Source organism: Lactuca virosa, chromosome 2 (assembly GCF_052849685.1).
Source record: "Lactuca virosa cultivar CGN04683 chromosome 2, Lactuca_virosa_CGN04683_v6, whole genome shotgun sequence".
In the NCBI taxonomy this organism is placed as follows: Eukaryota; Viridiplantae; Streptophyta; class Magnoliopsida; order Asterales; family Asteraceae; genus Lactuca; species Lactuca virosa.
Window position 1 is genome coordinate 237,315,126 of NC_136427.1, and position 19,246 is coordinate 237,334,371.

The 19,246-nt window shown below is 35.2% G+C and overlaps 3 protein-coding genes across 4 annotated transcripts; 1 reads left to right on the forward strand and 2 right to left on the reverse strand.

The window, feature by feature from the left end:
* The first annotated feature begins 211 nt into the window (after nucleotides 1-211).
* LOC145160538 (benzaldehyde dehydrogenase, mitochondrial-like) lies at nucleotides 212-3,584 on the forward strand. Of its 2 annotated transcripts, XM_079079780.1 has the most exons (11): nucleotides 212-351; nucleotides 504-572; nucleotides 961-1,095; nucleotides 1,183-1,325; nucleotides 1,409-1,562; nucleotides 1,670-1,899; nucleotides 2,060-2,149; nucleotides 2,421-2,594; nucleotides 2,698-2,835; nucleotides 2,925-3,124; nucleotides 3,202-3,584. In XM_079079780.1, the coding sequence occupies exons 2-11, from the start codon at nucleotides 506-508 to the stop codon at nucleotides 3,473-3,475; spliced, it is 1,605 nt and encodes a 534-aa protein (XP_078935906.1). In that variant the 5' UTR covers nucleotides 212-351; nucleotides 504-505; the 3' UTR covers nucleotides 3,476-3,584. The 2 variants fall into 2 exon arrangements, with proteins under 2 accessions (XP_078935906.1, XP_078935907.1); XM_079079781.1 differs by lacking the exon at nucleotides 212-351 and having other exon boundaries at nucleotides 386-572.
* Nucleotides 3,155-5,120, reverse strand: LOC145160539 (UDP-glycosyltransferase 90A1-like). The gene has a single exon (XM_079079782.1). It carries the CDS (start codon nucleotides 5,087-5,089, stop codon nucleotides 3,662-3,664), a length of 1,428 nt encoding a protein of 475 aa, XP_078935908.1. The 5' UTR covers nucleotides 5,090-5,120; the 3' UTR covers nucleotides 3,155-3,661.
* Nucleotides 5,121-17,688: 12,568 nt separating this feature from the next.
* On the reverse strand, nucleotides 17,689-18,216 carry LOC145158316 (uncharacterized). Its single transcript, XM_079077232.1, has one exon. It carries the CDS (start codon nucleotides 18,214-18,216, stop codon nucleotides 17,689-17,691), a length of 528 nt encoding a protein of 175 aa, XP_078933358.1.
* Between the last annotated feature and the right edge of the window lie 1,030 nt (nucleotides 18,217-19,246).

Here is a 19,246-nt window from a genome sequence, read left to right on the forward strand (position 1 = left end):
GGTCTGTTTCTATAAATGTTACAGTGTACTATTTCTGTTACTTTGTGAGGTATTTTTGTATTTTTTTTTTAGAAAAAGCTCTATTTCATATTTTTCCTCATAATTAAAGGATTGTATAATATCCAAAAATTCAAAATTTCCAATATCATCGACATATTATGATATTTTTTAGAAAAAAAGTCAATATCTCATTTATTTATTTCCGTAGGTAGTGTTCATTTATGATTTATATCTATTTTTGTATGTAGTGTTTAATAGTCTACTGTCTATTCATGACTAGTTTGGTGGTGAGGATATAGACTGAAAACAGGAGTCGCACTTGATACGCTGGCTGTTCCAACTTTTTCAGAGGTAATCCGTTGAATCGTCTCTTTGTGATTATCCTGATGCTGCATCAGCTTCACGATTCTCAACTAAACAAACCTTTTTGGAGCGTACTTAGTTTGATCTCTTAACGTTTATATATACATATCATTGCTAGCGCTGATCTTTACTTTTTGCAGAAATGGCTGCTCGGAGAATGTCGTCGCTGCTTTCTTCTTCTTACGCTCCTGCTCTCTTACGATCGTTAGGTTAAACGAAATGTTTCTAGATTTTGCTCATAAATTCTTACTCAATTATGCTTTTTTCCTTGAGATCGTGCGATCATTTTAAGTTTCTCTAATAGTTACTCTTCAAAACTGTTATAATCGAAGATTTTGTTCGATTTCATATTTTTTTGGACTGATATATGGATTCACCTCAACAATTTCTTAAATAGATTTTCTTTGCACTTGATAATAACAGTAAATCTAAAGGTTGGTGTGAATGTGCTTTTGAACTGTTAACTTGAACAAAAAGTTGGTATCATTGCCTTTTTGATTTCTAGTCAAAACAAGTACCTCAGTGGGTTGACTATTCTTACCATTTTCATATTGTTACTGAGGCTAACTCATTTTGATGATCAATCTGATGAATCAGACCGCATCTCTGGGAGAGGCAGAGGCATCGGTAGGTTTAGTACAGCTGCTGCTTTAGAAGAACCAATAATTCCACCTGTCAAGGTTGAATACACCAAGCTCCTCATCAATGGACAATTTGTGGATGCAGCATCAGGTAAGCTCTTCAATACAGTGTGTCTTTTTGTTACTGTGCACAACTCAAGTATGTTGAAGAACTAATATCAACCCATCTGTGGCTCAGGGAAGACTTTTCCAACCTTAGACCCCAGAACAGGGCAATTGATTGCCAATGTTGCTGAAGGCGATATAGAAGATGTTAATCGTGCAGTGTCTGCAGCAAGGAAAGCATTTGATGAAGGTCCCTGGCCTCGAATGACAGCTTATGTAAGCTTTCTATTTAACTATTTCTTCATTCTTTTCATCATTCTAATCATTAGAACTAATGAATATTGTATATATGTTTCCAGGAAAGATCTCGAATATTGTTGCGTTTTGCTGATTTGGTTGAGCAACATGCTGATGAAATAACAGCTCTTGAAGTTTGGGATAACGGGAAGCCATATGAACAGGCAGCTGGAGATGAAATACCATTATTCATTCGTCTTTTCCGGTATTATGCTGGTAAGCAGTGGTAGATTCAAATTTCAAAACAGAATCTAATTACATAAACTATCTTCAAAATTCTAAAAGTTATCATCTTTCTTGGTTTCTGTTGTGATCTTTCATAGGTTGGGCTGATAAAATCCATGGCCTCACAATTCAAGCTGATGGACCCTATCATGTCCAGACTCTACATGAACCTATCGGTGTTGCAGGGCAGATTATACCATGGAACTTCCCTCTTCTTATGTATGCCTGGAAAGTTGGGCCCGCACTTGCATGTGGTAACACTATAGTACTTAAAACCGCTGAACAGACACCATTGTCTGCCCTCTATGTTTCAAAGCTTTTCCATGAGGTAATATTTTTTTTTTAAGGGTAAATGGTATGATATAGCAACATATAAGTATGATGCTATTATGTGTAAATGATAAAATACATTGCCCATATCGGTAGTGAGAGTAAAGTACACTGCTATTCTCCTCTATTTGACATTCTATGTTGATTGCAAATGACAGGCAGGTCTTCCTCCTGGTGTATTGAATATTGTGTCTGGTTATGGTCCCAGTGCTGGTGCTGCTCTTGCTAGCCATATGGATGTGGATAAGGTCTGTATACCATCTTTTAAATCAAATCATATTAGTAAATTACATTTTTGGTCCATTAGTATAGTTTATTTTCAGTTTTGATCCCCAAAAGTTTTCCCTTGCAGTTTTGGTCCTTTTTTGTTGTAATGCTTTTGTTCCCTCAAACTTTACTAGAATCTCAAATAAAGACCTTAAGCCAAAATTGCAAAAATCAGCTATACACAAGGACCAAAAATGTAACTTACCCTATTTATCATTTATATCAATGTTAACTTGAAAGCTTTTTATGCAGCTTGCTTTCACAGGATCCACTGAAACTGGTAAAATTGTACTCGGATTGGCTGCAAAAAGCAATCTTAAACCAGTGACTTTAGAACTCGGTGGGAAATCTCCTTTCATTGTGTGTGAAGATGCCAATGTTGATGAAGCTGTTGACCTGGCACACAATGCTCTTTTCTACAATCAGGTTTTTTCATTCCCTCAAATGGCAACCAACTTTCCTCCATAAACTAAAATAAATAAATAAAAACATCAAACACAGTTTAATTACTGATATTTATTATTTACAGGGCCAATGTTGTTGTGCTGGATCACGTACATATGTACATGAACGTGTTTATGATGAGTTTCTAGAAAAGGCAAAAGCTCGTGCTTTTCAACGTGTGGTCGGCGATCCTTTTAAGAAAGGTGTTGAACAAGGTCCTCAGGTATATTATATATATTGCCTCTTATAATTATTTAAACATTTTATTTTTTTCATTTCAAGTTGGAAGCTTGAGTTTTATTCATACTTTAGGTTGATTCTGATCAATTTGAGAAGATCTTGAAGTACATAAGATCTGGTGTTGACAATGGTGCTACCCTTGAAACTGGAGGTGAAAGATTTGGGTTGAAAGGATACTATATCCAACCCACTGTTTTCTCAAATGTCCAGGATGACATGCTCATTGCAAAAGAAGAGATCTTTGGACCAGTGCAATCGATTCTAAAATTCAAGTAAGCTATCATCCATCAAAATATGTTCACTTTTTTTTTTTTTTTTTCTATTTACTTATTGTTTTATTATTAAACAGGGGGATCAAAGAGGTTATTCGAAGGTCAAATGATACTCAATTTGGACTAGCTGCTGGTGTTTTTACACAGAATCTTGATACTGCTAATACATTATCACGTGCACTGAAAGCGGGAACTGTGTGGATTAACTGTTTTGATATTTTTGATGCTGCAATTCCTTTTGGTGGGTATAAGATGAGTGGACATGGGAGAGAAAAGGGAGTTTATAGTCTCAGTAACTACCTACAAGTCAAGGCTGTTGTCACTCATCTCAAGAATCCAGCATGGTTGTAGTTCAATGTCTCTCTTCTTTCTTTCTTTATATCATATGCTTTGTGCATAGACATGGTATTGTTGTATCTTTATGACATTTGAAATATATATATATATATATATATATATATATATATATATATATATATATATATATATATATATTTGTTTACATTATGATGTGCAAAAAGCCAAAAATGAGATCATTCACTTGGAGTTTGATCTAACGGCCTGTAACTCATCTATGAGCTCGTTCAATGTCCGCCAAGATGATCCACCTTCTGCCATTGCTTCCTTTGCAGCCTCACCAATCTCCTTCACCTTTTTCCTTATCTCTTTCCCCTTTTCACCCTCCATGAGCTCCTTCACCATTTTCTTTAACCCTTCTGATGTTACAAACCCTTTCACTGATCCATCACATGTCTCAACCCGTAAACCGATCTTAATCTCCTCCACCACCATTCTTGCATTCAGAGGTTGCTCAGCCATCATTGGCCACGCTAGTATCGGAACCTCTGAACATATGCTCTCCAACACTGAGTTCCAACCACAGTGGCTTACAAACCCTTTTACGCTCTCGTGCTTTAAAATCTCCCTTTGGTCAACCCATTCTCTTACAATCATCCCTCTTTTCCCCACTCTTTCTTGTAGCTCGTCATAAACACTCGTCTCACACTTCCTCACCACCCACAAGAAATTCACTTGGGATTCTTCTAAACCCTTTGATATCTCTTCCAACTGTTTCGATGATATCTCTGCTTGAGAACCGAATGCTACGTATAAAACCGAGCATCCTTTAGCTAGCTTTTGATCCAGCCACTGAATCCATTCAGGCTTCCGGTCAACCATTGGCAGTGACTCGGTCACAGCCAAGCAAAGGGGTCCGACACACCAAGCTTTGGGCTTAGACTCACGGTTCAAAACGTCTAAAAACAGTGGCTCGAGCTCGTAGAAGCTGTTTGTAATCAAGCCATAGCTATTAGCCGATGCTATGACAGTTTCCGTTATAAAGTCAATGTAAGGACCCGTTGGGTTCCTCTGGTTAAACGGCTCATCAAAGTCATTCCTAGTGACTTTGATCCATGGGAACCTCGGGACCATGATCAGCTCGTCATCTGACTCAGGCCCTGAAAAGAGCCTGTTTGAAACCACCTCCCGAGTCACAGCACCTACATAGTTGTTCATACCATAAAACGAGAGGCGAGGGATTCCAAATTTTTTAGCCGATGCGAGTGTCCAACTTAAAAACCCATCAGAAACGATACACGTGACATGAGAGAGATTCTTGAGTGCTTGTTCAAAGTAAGGCTGCATGAGCTTGGTTGCAGTGACAAATGGCCTGAAGAGGGACATAGTAGGGAGCTTATCGGTGCTCTCTATACCTTTATCTATTCCTTCAACATCATTAGGGAATGGCAGGTCAATGATTGAAGCATCCGGGCATCTGTCAAGAAACTGAGCGATGAAAGGTCGGTTGGCTTTGGTGGTGAAGACAGTGACTGTAATGCCACGGTTTGTGAGAAGTTGGGCTAGGTGGAGTAATGGGATGGTGTGGCCTTTGGACATGAAGGGAAACAACACGAAATGAGGGCGGTGTGTTACTGTTGAATTAACAGGAAGTTGTAATGAAGCCATTTGCGTTTTGCATGTGTTGTGGGAAGCTGTGCACGATGGTTACTTATAAAAAGGAGCGAAGAGAGACGTGGTAAATACTAAATACTGAATTTGATGGAGACATTTGTGGGTGCGTGTATTTCATGAGATAAAGCAAAATAGAGACTGCTTCATGAACATTTAGTAAGGCGCGTTACATGTGATATAGTGATGTCGTCTACTTGTATGACTTTTCCTACCACTATCTGTGACATTCGTTCTTTCGGGCACGACTGTAACATCTTAGGGTTAACCAGCTGACGGATGCATACTAATAATTATTAAATAAGTAAACTTTTCTATATATAGGATATAAAGTAAATCACATCCATGGTAGGCAATAAAGCAAATGGACTAGCTTTTGAGATGTTAGGAAAACATGCATATCACTCGTTCACTACTTTATCTCACAATATTTCGATCCTGAACATGTCACTTGTTTAACAGAAATTGCTGGTTACTAGTCATGCATGCCAAAGACACTTTTTCTTAGAAGTTTTACGAAAAGCTCTTTAATTAATAACTACCAAAATAAAAATAAAAATTAAAGGCATCCGTCTGCATCAAAATATGCAATAAGACTCATGGTGTTAGAGGCATGAATATGTAGGTTGTGACTAAAATACTATAATATACACTTTTAAAGTGCCAAAGTGGGTCTCAGGAGGATCATCTATGGAAGACAAATTTGTTGAACAACATATGTACGAAAGCATAAACTCAACAGTTTCCCAACATCAACATTTCATTTAATCATGAAACAGTTGGTTTACATCAAACGATTTACAAACGAAACCTCACTACAATCACTCTCAGCTCTCTAATGATTATTCAAGAACAAACTGATACAAGATCAAAGAAGATGAACTGAAAACCCTAATAGAAAACCCTAAACTGGAGAGAACCTAACAAGTGAGAAAAATGATACACAAAATGAATATCTCCCCAAATGACTGAAACTTCAACATTAAATACATTGGGGCAACAAACTGGATCCAGGCTAAACAACCCGCGTATAAAACTTCTCCTGCAATATCAAAAAATACCACAACACCCCTCTACAAACAATAAATAACAGAAAATGACCAATTACCACAAATGATAAGTTTGCAACTTATATTACCTTTTAACACCCCCTCTCAAACTTATTATTTGAAAAAAAATCAGTTTCCAGAAAACAAATTTAAAAGTCCAAGTCTTTTTGACAAGTACTCATGTTGAAAAGAATTTAATGACTTAGTTAAAATATCTGCATTTTGATTAGAAGAATCAATCTTAAATAATTTCAAAACACCACTTTCAATTTGTTCTCTCACAAAGTGAACATCAATTTCAAAATGTTTTGTTTTTTCATGAAATACTGGATTTAAAGCTAATTTAATTGCAGATTCATTATCACAAAACAATTTAACAGGAGTTAAATTTTTAAAACCAAGATCATTTAAAACTTTTAAAACCCACAACACTTCACATGTTACAGAACCCAAAGCACGATATTCAGATTCAGTTGAGGATCTGGACACTATGCTTTGTTTCTTACTCTTCCAAGAAATAAGAGTACCACCTAAATATACCAAATATCCAGAAACAGACCTTCTAGTTGATAAACACTTTGCCTAATCAGCATCCACATAACCAACAATATCAAAACTATTAGATTTAGAAAATAAAACACCTTTTCCAGGACATTCTTTTAAGTATCTTAATAATCTGAAAGCAACATTTAGATGTGATTTCCTGGGCTTATGCATAAATTGACTTAACACTTGAACAACATAACTAATATCAGGTCTAGTAACAGTGAGATAAATCAGTTTCCCTATGAGTTTTTGAAATTCAGTTATATTACTTACAAGATCTGAATTATCATCACAATCTCTATTAAACACAAAAATAACTTCCAAAGGAGTTTTAATAGGCTTACAACCCAGCATACCAAACTCATGTAATAACTCCAAACAATATTTCCTTTGATTTAAGCAAACACCACTACCAGTAGCTAAAACTTCAATTCCCAAAAAATATTTCAATAAACCTAAATCTTTAATTCTAAATTGTGACTTAAGAAACAATTTTACATTTTCAATTTCTACAATGCTATTACCAGTTAGAATTATATCATCTACATAAACTAGTAAAATGACAATGGTGTTATTTTTTGATCGAACAAATAAAGAATAGTCATTTAAACTTTGAACAAAACCAAAACCTAATAAAGATGAACATAATTTTTCATTCCATTTTCGTGGAGCCTGCTTTAATCCATACAAAGACTTAACCAGTTTACACACTCTACTATCATTTTTAGTATGATAACCTTCTGGAAAAGTCATATAAACATCTTCAATTAAGTCACCATATAAAAAAGCATTATTAACATCCAATTGATAGAGAGGCCACAAATTATTAACAACCACACAAATAACAATCCTAACAGTAACAATCTTAGCAACAGGAGAAAAAGTTTCTTCATAATCTATTCCTTCTCTTTGATTATACCCTTTAGCAACTAGTCTAGCTTTATATCTCTCAACCTCACCATTAGATTTGTACTTAATTTTATAGATCCAACGACAGCCAATAGGATTTCTGTCTTTGGGAAGATCAACAATATCCCAAGTATGATTTCTATATAAGGCTTCCATTTCCTCATTCATGGCTTTGATCCAATTTGGATCAGTAGAAGCTTCTGAATAAGTACTAGGTTCAAATGTTTTATTAAGATTAGACACAAAGCATTTACTATCATTGGTTAACAAAGAATAATTCACAGATTTTTCTAATCCATACTTGCGAGAACTTTCCACAACAAAATCATTAAATCTTGTTGGTAAACGAACATTTCTACCAGATCGAGTAGTACCTAACAAGTGATCATCAGAAGGATTAATTTGTTCTAAAATACTATCCTCAGACATAGTTGATGAACTAGGAACATCCACAACATTCTGTTGCATATGTGCCTTGTCACTCTGGTTGTTGACCTCATCATTAGGGGTCTCAGCCAGGTTATGAACTGCTCTAGTACCTTCAGACTGAAGGGTTATTCCTAAGTCACCTAAACTACTGTTTTCTTGAAGAGAACTAGATAAATGAGGGTCATCATAGGAAAATGGGTCACTTGGATTATCCAAAATAGTAGTTTTATCACCAATTAAAGGTTTAAGCTTGAATGGAAAAACAGATTCGTAAAATTTGACATCCCTGGAAACAAAGACAAAATTTGAATCAAGACTCAAAACCTTATAACCCTTTTGTTCTAAAGAATAGCCAAGTAAAACACATTTTTCAGCACGTTCAGAAAATTTGTCAAAATTATTCAGTTTTGTTGCAAAACATAGACAACCAAAAACACGAAGTTTATCAAAGCTAGGAATAGACTTATAAACAAGTTCATAAGGAGAGGCTCCTTTTAATACAGAAGTGGGAGTTCTATTAATCAAAAAAACTGTTGTTAAAATAGAATCACCCCAAAAAAGTCAATGGCAGTCCTGACTGAAACATTAAAGACCTAGATACATTTAAAATATGTCTATGTTTTCTTTCAACCACCCCATTTTGTTGAGGTGTATGAATACAAGAAGTTTGATGAATAACACCTCTATTTTCAAAAAAAGTTTTCATGTTATGATTTATAAACTCAGTCCCATTATCAGACCTAACCTTTTTAATCTTAACTTCAAATTGATTTAATAAAAGATTAAAGAATGTAGTAACACAAGAAAAAACTTCACTTTTAGACTTAAGCAGGTAAATCCAAGTTGCCCTAGTGAAATCATCCACTATAGTAAGAAAGAACTTAAAACCTTCTGAAGTGATCACTCTATAGGGACCCCACACATCTAGGTGAATAAGTTCACCTAAACAAGAAGTGATATGTTGACTAGTTGGAAAGGAACTCCTTGTTTGTTTAGCTTTATGGCAAACATCACATGGAGGTAAGGACTCATTTCCAAATTTAAGATGTGTTTTTAAAGAATCCAGAGCTTGATCAGAATGATGACCAAGTCTACTATGCCATGTTAATTTAGAAAAATAACATACAACAGAATTAGAGCTAAAGGAATTACCAGAAGGTACACTATCAACATAATAGAGACCTCCAGATTCACTACCATTCCCCACCATCTCCTTTGAGTGTAAATCCTGAATTTTACAACTATGTTCATTAAAAACAACCTCACACTTATTATCTTTACAAATCTTGTGAACTGACATCAAATTTACATTAACTCAGGAACAACAAACACATCAAAAAGAGTTAAGGAGTTTGAAACATTTAAGTTTCCAATTTTTTCTATTTTAGCACAAGTTTCATTAGGATGACTAACAAGAAGATTGAGCTTAGATACATCCACTGTATCATGCAAAAGAGATTCTGATGCTATCATATGTTGACTAGCACTAGAATCAACAATCCATTTATTACCATTATAAGATGAATTAAAAACATTAAACAAGCAAGTACCTGCCATATTAGAACTGACAGATGCTTCCTCATTGGACTTTCTTTCACCTATTAGACTAAGAAACTTGGCATATTGATCCTTAGTAAGTTGACAAAATTCAGACTCTCCAGGATCAGATGATCCAGGAGTAACAACAGATGAATTTGCATTAAAACTTTTAACTTGACTATTTTGACTAACATCACTCCTAGGTTTATAATCCTTTGGGTACCCAATTAGTTTATAAAATTTTTCAATAGTGTGTCCTTTTAATCCACAATTTTTACACTGAATAGCTGAACCTTTGTTTTTATTACCAGAATTACCAGAAAATTTATTATTGAATTTACTATTAAAAGCACTAGGTTGATTCTTGGGACCAGATTGAGAGTCATTAGAAAGGGATCCATTCCTTTGAAGAGACTCTTCACGAGATATGATTGAAAAAGCAGTTTTGACATTGGGAAGAGGATCCATAAGCAATATATGACTCTTAACTTGGTTATAAGACTCATCCAAACCACTAAGAAATTGCATGAGTTTCATTAGTTTAGAGTGATCATTTAGTTTAACAGCAGCCTCACATGTACATTCTGTAAGACTAGTTAAACCATCAAACTCCTTCCACAAAGCATCTAGTTTATTAAAGTAATCAGAAACAGATATACCATTTTGTTTTAAAGAATTAATTCTTTGATGAACATTAAAAACTACAAACCCATCAGCTTTATTATAGGTTTCAAATAAGTTTTCCCAAATTTCTTGAGCATTATCAGAATAAGCATGACTAGCATATATTGAATCACTAATAGAGGACAATAACCAAGAACACACAACAACATTTGCCCTTTCCCATTTTGATTCTTTATTTGTTTCAACTTTATCCCTTTTAAAAGTGCCATCTACAAACCCTAGTTTGTTTCTAGCCTTAAGGGCCCTAGACATAGAGCTCCTCCAAATACAAAAATTTTCATTTCCAGTTAGTTTCACAGTAACAATAGTTGTTGTAGCATTATCAGAAGGATGAGCATAGAGAGGATCATCAAAAATAATTGAATCATCCTTTCCACTTCCTCCTGGAGAATCAGTTGCTCCAGTCATTTAAAAAGAAAGAACAACAAGTCACAAACAAAGCTCAAAAGAGAACAACAACAAGCAAACAACAGAGTAACCAACTAATCAGACACTCATAAGAACAACAAAAACAGACTCATGTATTGACTTAAAGTCCAGATGGTCACCACGTTTGTCGGGGCCCAAGACAATCAATACAGAGTAAAAAACAAAATTAACTGGTGTACACAAGACAACCAGGATCTCCCAATCACAAGATATGAAAAAGAGAGGAAAAAGGGAACAAGAAACCCCTCACAGTGCTATTAAGACGAAGCAATCGAAGGATCGACTCTATCTGTCCGTTCTCTAATTAGGGTTTATTGGTGATGAACTCCGACCCCTAGAGAGTTATTTCAGACAAACAGATTAATCGACCGAAGTTCAGCCGACTCCAGTTCAATAATTGTTCACGTAGTAAGCGATCAACACATCGATCAGATGAAGTGACCTTGCAAGAAATCACGGAAAAACTCACAGTACCAGAATCATAAGAAACGAATATAAGATCCGATAAAAGAAAACCCTAAATCGAAATGATCTACTGAAACAAATCAGATTTAGTAAGAGATCCAAAAGAGTTATAAAACCTTTTAGATCTGTGTAACCAGGTAAAGAAGAAAACATAGATAAAAGATTAGAAACAACCTTTTATGACGTCTTCAGAAGATAATAACCTCTGATGAACACCAACGAAGAAAACGACGAAGCCTATGGCTCTGATACCATGTACGAAAGCATAAACTCAACAGTTTCCCAACATCAACATTTCATTTAATCATGAAACAGTTGGTTTACATCAAACGATTTACAAACGAAACCTCACTACAATCACTCTCAGCTCTCTAATGATTATTCAAGAACAAACTGATACAAGATCAAAGAAGATGAACTGAAAACCCTAATAGAAAACCCTAAACTGGAGAGAACCTAACAAGTGAGAAAAATGATACACAAAATGAATATCTCCCCAAATGACTGGAACTTCAACATTAAATACATCGGGGCAACAAACTGGATCCAGGCTAAACAACCCGCGTATAAAACTTCTCCTGCAATATCAAAAAATACCACAACACCCCTCTACAAACAATAAATAACAGAAAATGACCAATTACCACAAATGATAAGTTTGCAACTTATATTACCTTTTAACAACATAGGAGAGGTAAGAGCTAGTGAAGTACCAAACAAGTCCAATTTAGACTTAGTATCAGCCAGAGTACGAAGCCAAAGCACGATCGAGCTTACACTTGAGAATGTTCACTCTCTCAAGGTTCTCTGTAGGATACTTTAAATGACCAAGGAAAAAAATTAAAGAACTCATAGCTAAGATGATATGTTGAAGCATAGCTATGGGTCGAAGAGGGTGTTAGAACAATGCCATTGACATAAAGGAGTGAGTATGTCACGGACCTGTTTGTAAATAAAAAGAAAACGGTCGGACTCGTTATGCTGGAAACCAATACTGGAAATATAGTGAACAAATTCAATAGAACCATGCATAAGGGGCTGCTTGAGGCCATATAAGGAGCATCAAAGATGACCTACATGGTTGAGATGCTGAGGGATCACGAAACCATGGTGGATGATGTATGAAGAGAGACTCTTGAAGGTAACAGTGAGGAAAATCATTCTTCACATCGAGCTAATGTATTTGCCACCGACGACTAACGACAAGACTTAGCATGGTTCGTGTATCACCCCAACTTATGCATACCTTTTGTAATTAAAGTAAAATTTTAACATACTAAGACTATCTAACACTTATATAGAAGTGTAAAGTTTTGTATAATAAGGAAACCTTAGGTGAAACACCCATCGTATGGGCTAGTTGTTATTGGATTATCTTTTCAAAAACATCTACTTTTTGAAAATAACATCATGAAATTTGGTCCTAAAAGCTCATGAAAACAGTTACAGTTTGTAACATCCCGAAATTCAGGTACAACTATTTAACCCTTCTTTTTATTCAAAGTGTCAAGTTTAGCCCTTAAGGGAAATTGGTAGCAAATGAGTACGCTGCGCGTACTCATGCGCTTATTTTGGACGTGGACTCGCCTGAGTAAGCTGGGCGTACCTAGGGTTACGCTGGGCGTAATGTGTCCAGATGCAAACCCTAATTTCTGACTTGTGCAGTATATATTGGATGCTAAGGCTCATTTCTCAGCCTCCATAGCAGTGAGTAAAACCCTAAGAGAGAACTTTCCATCGTCCTTAGTGAGTGTGTGTGATTTTGGAGCTAAAAGTGCCTTGGGGTGTTAGTGAAGAAGAAGGAGAGGAGCTTGTGGAGGCTAGAGCTTGAAGTGCAAGTTTGGATCTGAGATCTACAGAGGAAGGAGCTGCTTTTAGAGGTATAAAGTTCAAAACTTTCCCCTTCTTTTGGTTTGTTGTTGCATGGGCCATTTCTAGGGTTAAAAGTCCCAAAGGTGGAGACTTTATGAGTGTAAGGTGCTCCATGGTCCGAGATCTGTCCCCTTTCAGTGATATTTGTGTTTTAGATCCATAAAGTTTCCATCTTGGTCGTTGATATGAGGACATGCTAGAGTTTTGAGCTTTCTAGGGCTAGAAATGGAATATTTCGGGTGTTAGTGACTTGTTCAGCCATGCAAAGGCTTAAAGTCATCGACTTTATGGATTAAGAGGCTTAGAAATGGTCAGATCTAGAAGTTGGACGTGAGTCTTAAATGTTTAAGACCTCAAGAGCTGAAGGACTGAAACTGGGAGTTACGCGGGGCGTAATCTCAGTACGCGCAGCGTAAGGGGTCGCGCACCCCGTTTCTGTGAGGACGCCGGGTACGCCCAACGTACATGTTTGGTACGCGCAGCGTAACCCGGAGGGTTGACTTTTGTTGACTTTTAGGGTTTGGTTAACTTTAGGGTCTTTGAGCCATGGAGGGGGGTAAAATGGTCTTTTACCCTTCTGAGAGTACTAAGAGGAGGAATAGTCTAGCCTTGAGAGACGTATTGATTTAGAGTGTTTATTTTATATGATTAGGCGAAGGCTAGACCCGATTTTACAGAGTTCGAGCTTTACCGAATTACCCGAGGTGAGTCTTCTCACTATACTTTACCTAGAGTGGTAATTAGAGTTATGTGACAGAGTATTTTGTATGCTTTTGCATGATGTGATTTCTACGTGATGTATGCTATGCATGTTACAGAGTTTACAGAGTTAGGACCGGAAGGTCCACAGAGTTAGGGCCAGAGGGCCCACAGAGTTATGGGACTGGAGGGTCCCACTGAGACACATTGACCAGAGGGTCAAACAGAGTTATAGCCTCGAGTGGCTAATATGTGTTGTGTGTGGTATTTTGGGGAACTCACTAAGCATTTATGCTTACAGTGTTGTGTTATGTGTTTCAGGTACCAGTGAGGATCGCGGGAAGGCGCCGGCTTGATCAGTACACACACGAGAAGTTTTTATATTATGATCTTGGGATGTGATGTTATGATTTGACTATGTGATACAATGGTGTTTTTATAACAATTATGGATGAAAATGTGTTTTATAAAATGTGAAAAATTATTTGAAAATTTGGGTGTTACACAGTTTAAAAGTTAATAGTTCCAAATACAAGGGTGTCCAATTCAAATATCATCACAAAAGTTCAGTGAACCATAAAAAGTCATGGCCTCTAAATGTCATAACCTTGCTAGCTAGACAGGACCTTCAACTGATCATCTGCAAGTACATGTCAAAATAGAACGTTACGCTTGGGGATCAATAACCCTTTAGCATCTAATAAAATCAAATTCTGAATACAATGATCTCCAACACATGATTTCCTATATTTGAGCATGTAGCCTTTTGTCCTTTATAAATATTTCAAAACCCATTTGGTAGTTTTCCAATGATCCATACCTAGGTTGCATAGTTATCTGCCCAACATCCCTACAATATATGGATGTGTACATACTTAAGTATACATCAAATTTCGAAAAAAGAAAACATAAAGAATCTTCTACATATCTCTAAATTCAAGGTCAGTTCTCTAAATTCAAGGACAATTTTAGGGCACCGATTGTGATTGAATTTGTCTCTTTTAGCAATAAAGGTGTCACCTGGTTTGTAGTTTGCATGCCAAATCTTTCAAGGATTATATCGATTTAGCTCTTTTGTGATAATCCTAGAATTTCACACGGTTTTTCTCGTTGAATCTGGATTCCTAATATAAAACAATCTTCCCCAAGATCTTTAATCTCAAAATAATTTGAAATAAATCTATTGGTGACAAACAATATGTCATCAACATACAAAACTAGAGAGATAGATTTACTCCCACTGAATTTATGATATACACAATCATCTACTGTATTTACCTAGCAAACGAGATAATGAATTGATAAAACTTGTGATACCACTTACCGGATATCCTAAGTTAAAGTTGTTGAGTTTTTTCATTATGAATAGAATATTGAATAACATTGTTGGTCCTAATTCTAAAATACTTCTACGTCAATGGGTACATAATAGAATCAAGATTGATTCCTCTTCACTTCCTTAATGATTCCCTCCTTCCATTCCTTAAATTTAGTCTCATCGAGTACATGAATGTGATCAATGTTGGCAACTATGATACAGGAATCCAAATTTGTTTTTTTTGTTTTTTTGGGAAAATAAGTAATTTTAGTTTTATGCCTATTAATTCATAAACTCTAATCAATAAATTCAATTTATGATATCTTTACAAGGTATCGACACAACATTAATATCAAGTCTTTAGACAATGATATTAACTTGTAAGAGATATCTTTGTTTTAGTGTTAAACATTGATTACAACAAATCATATTAATTAATAAGTCCTTCTTTACATTGACTTATTAATAACATGGAACCGGATGATTGTTATATGTTTACCACCATATAATACAAAAAATTATCACGTGTTTACTATAATATACGTATTTATCCGGTGAAATATCAACCTACCTAGGTGAGTTAATACCCGCAATAAACAAACAAACCATAATTTTAAGTTACTTGTAACATAATTTCCACAAAATAGATCATTCTGATTACATATTGTATCAATTAATATACCATAAAAATAATAAAATGTCATAAAAATACTTAATCGACCTCCATGATTGAATATATACTCCTTAAAGGCTTAAACAATTTGATGAATATCAATAAAATTATTGTTAATCATACTAAATGAATATTTAATTGGATTAAAACTAAACTTATTAAATGTGACAATCGAGGTCATAAGGTGCGTTGAAAACTGAATGACGACAAATCTCGATATCTTTTGTGTGTGAATTGACAACTATGAAATGCAAAAACAAGACAAAAAAAGCCCTACAAAAAACTGATAACATAAATGCATTTAAAAATGGTTTTATTCTTTTTCAAAAGGAATCTTGAGTTACATCAAGATTTATAAGTGTCAAAACAAATTCGACACAAATTGCCCAAAAAAAATGCTCTATAACATACTTAATAAAAAAAAAAACAAAATCAAATTACCTAAGAATCATTAATCATAGCTAAAGCTTGATATATTCAACGCAAAAAGGTGATGTATTTTGTTAGTTACCGAAAGACCAAAGGTAATTTTCATTATCTATAACAATGAAACCTTTAATTAGTTAGTACAATAAAGCCTTAGACATTACCAAACCTCTAGAATTAAATCAGTTAATTAAGTCTTGACTTGTATTAAATTTTGTATGAATTCCGTTCGGAACTCATTATATAAACAAATCAATGACTTACGTGTATTTAAATCTCGTTTAACTTTGAGAAATTAAATATCTTCATATTTATTCTTTCTATTCATCCTACTATCATTTTAAGATGATGATAAATATAATAAAACTTTATTAATTTTATTAAATATAACAATATCACAATTTTAAATGTATAAAAAATAACAGAAAAAAAAGGATATTTGATTTCTCACCCCTTATTATAGTATCAAACACAAAATAAAATAAAATAAATGAAAATATAAGCCTCCTGCCTTTAGTTAGGTATAGGATGGCTAGCTAAAAAAGCCAATTGCTTAAGAAAATGATCAATTTCATCTACCATCTTCTATTCTTTTAAAGCATTAGACTATACGGTATGAGCCATTTTTTGGTCGCGTTATGGCTGAGGTGGCGGCCATAACGCCGTCTTAACACAGTGAACACCACCCCCCTTCTCGTTAAGGGGGTGTTATAGTATATCTTGTTGTAACGAAGACGAGATAAAACATTTACTTTGATTGGCTATTCCTTCATCCACCAATCAAATTTTTTTCTTTTTTCTTCTCTCTCCTCTTAACACCATGTTATAACATGGAAACACCACCTCCACTTCTTGTTATAACATGTTAAAATGTGAGGTGTCAATAGTTGGCTTCATAACACCGTTGCCCATACCCAATACTCTTAGGTGTGGTCAACTAGATGTAACACCATTTGGTGCCACCTCACATGCCACATCACCAATGATGTTATAACACCAAGTGGGAAAATGGTCACCATGTTGCATCTTGTTATAACACCAACTTTTTTCCATTTTATAATTTTTTTTTCGATTTTTTTTATTTAAACAAATATTTTGTAAATATAACATAATAAATAAAACACAATGTTTAAAAATTATAAATAACATATAATAAAAACAATTTTTAAAGATTAAAAATAACATAGAAATTAAATTGCACATAACATCCAAATTCAAAAAAAAAAACAAAAAAACAAATACAACGCTATTCGTTAAAAAAAAACATTTTTTTTAAAACTAAACGCTATTCGTTATCGTTATTGTTACCATAGAATATATAATCCGCCAAGTCCTCTCGAAGTTGTATGTGTTTAATTGCGTCCTGAATGTCAACAACTCAATGCAAATAATCTGTTGTTCCTGGTTGAAACTGAACGTGTATGGGCTCCGTTGGGATATAGTGTGCAATATTTCTCCCTTTATCTTCTACTACCATGTTATGCATTATGATACATGCATACATGATATATCGTAGAGTTTCTAAATCCAATGGTTGTGCTGCATGTTCAACTATATGTCACTTCGCCTTCAGCACTCCAAAAGCATGTTCCACATCCTTACGTGCTCCTTCTTGTCTTCTCTTAAAAAAATTGTCTCGTTCTTCAACCGGGTGACGGAATGCCTTTACGAATGTGGAATACTGAGGATATATTCCATCTGTAAGGTAATACTCATATTTGTATTTGTTTCCATTCACCGTGAAAGGAGCATCCAAGGCCTTTCCATTCAAAAGATCGTCGAATATTGACGACTGATCAAGAACGTTGACGTTGTTGTTGGAACCCGCAACCACAAAAAATGCATGCACCCATAAATCTTGAGAAGCAACAACCTCTAAAACCAACGAAGGTGATCCGTGATGACCACTTGCGTATTGCCCTTTCCATGCTACCAGACAATTTTTCCATTTCCAGTGTGTGCAATCAATGCTTCCGATCATTCCGGGAAACCCATGACGTTCTTCATGCGCCACATACAATTCTTGCAAATCATGCAACAAAGGTTTCCGCAAATACACGTCTCTAAATGTTTCAACAACACCCATTGACAATGTATACAAACTCTCCCTTGCGGTTCTTTCGTACATTCTATATATAGTCGTCCATGGTGTCGGGTGACTCCCCCATAGCCATCAAACAAATAGCCGCAGCACATTTCTGCAACGTTGTAAACCCTCGTCTACCTCTAGCATCATATCTCAATTGAAAAAAATTCATACCTAAACATAAATTAACTACAGTTTAAATATATATTGCATATGTTGTAAAATTAAAGAAACTTGTACTAGATTTTTATTTATTTAGTATAAAAGTATAGTAAAGAAGCGATACCGACTTTCTAAGGCGTTGGCGATCCGTAGGAAAACATCCCTACTCAAACGAAATCTTCTTTTGAAGTCCTTCGACCCGTATACACAGTTATTCGCAAAGTAATCGCGATATAGATGTTCGTGTCCTTCCTTGCGATTTCTGTTTAACATCGCACGTCTTGTTAGTAGCGGTGCTGGGTCTGGTTGTAGCAGGTCGGTAGTGTAATAATGATACATCATCCTGAAGAAAATATCGTCATCTGAATCATCGGACGAGTCAAAAGGATCCATATTTTTTTTGAAGATAATTGAAAGTATGTAGAGAGAGAAAGAGAAGTTATGTGTAAAAAATTGTTTATATAATAGGTATTTATATAGGAAAAGAATAAATAATTTTAAAGTTTTTTTTTAATTAAGTCAAAGGTTTGAATATAGCAACGATATAATTTTTCCCCGTTTCACCCGGTGGTAACGGCCACGAAATCCACTGCGACGAGATGCGACGAGATGCAACGAGTTGGGGGGGGGGGGTTGTTCCCTTCGTCAAGACGGCGTTTCTGTGTGCCACCTCAGCCTCGTCGTTGCTCGTTGAGGCCCATACCGTCTACTCTTATTTATTAGAACACTATTTTTCTTTTATTTTTCAACCTTTACCGATAGAAAATGATCATTTTTCTTATCACTTTTTAAAATTAAGACAAAATTACACAAATGGTCCATGTGGTTAACCAAAAATCATAACTTTAGTCTTTGTTAAATTTTTTTT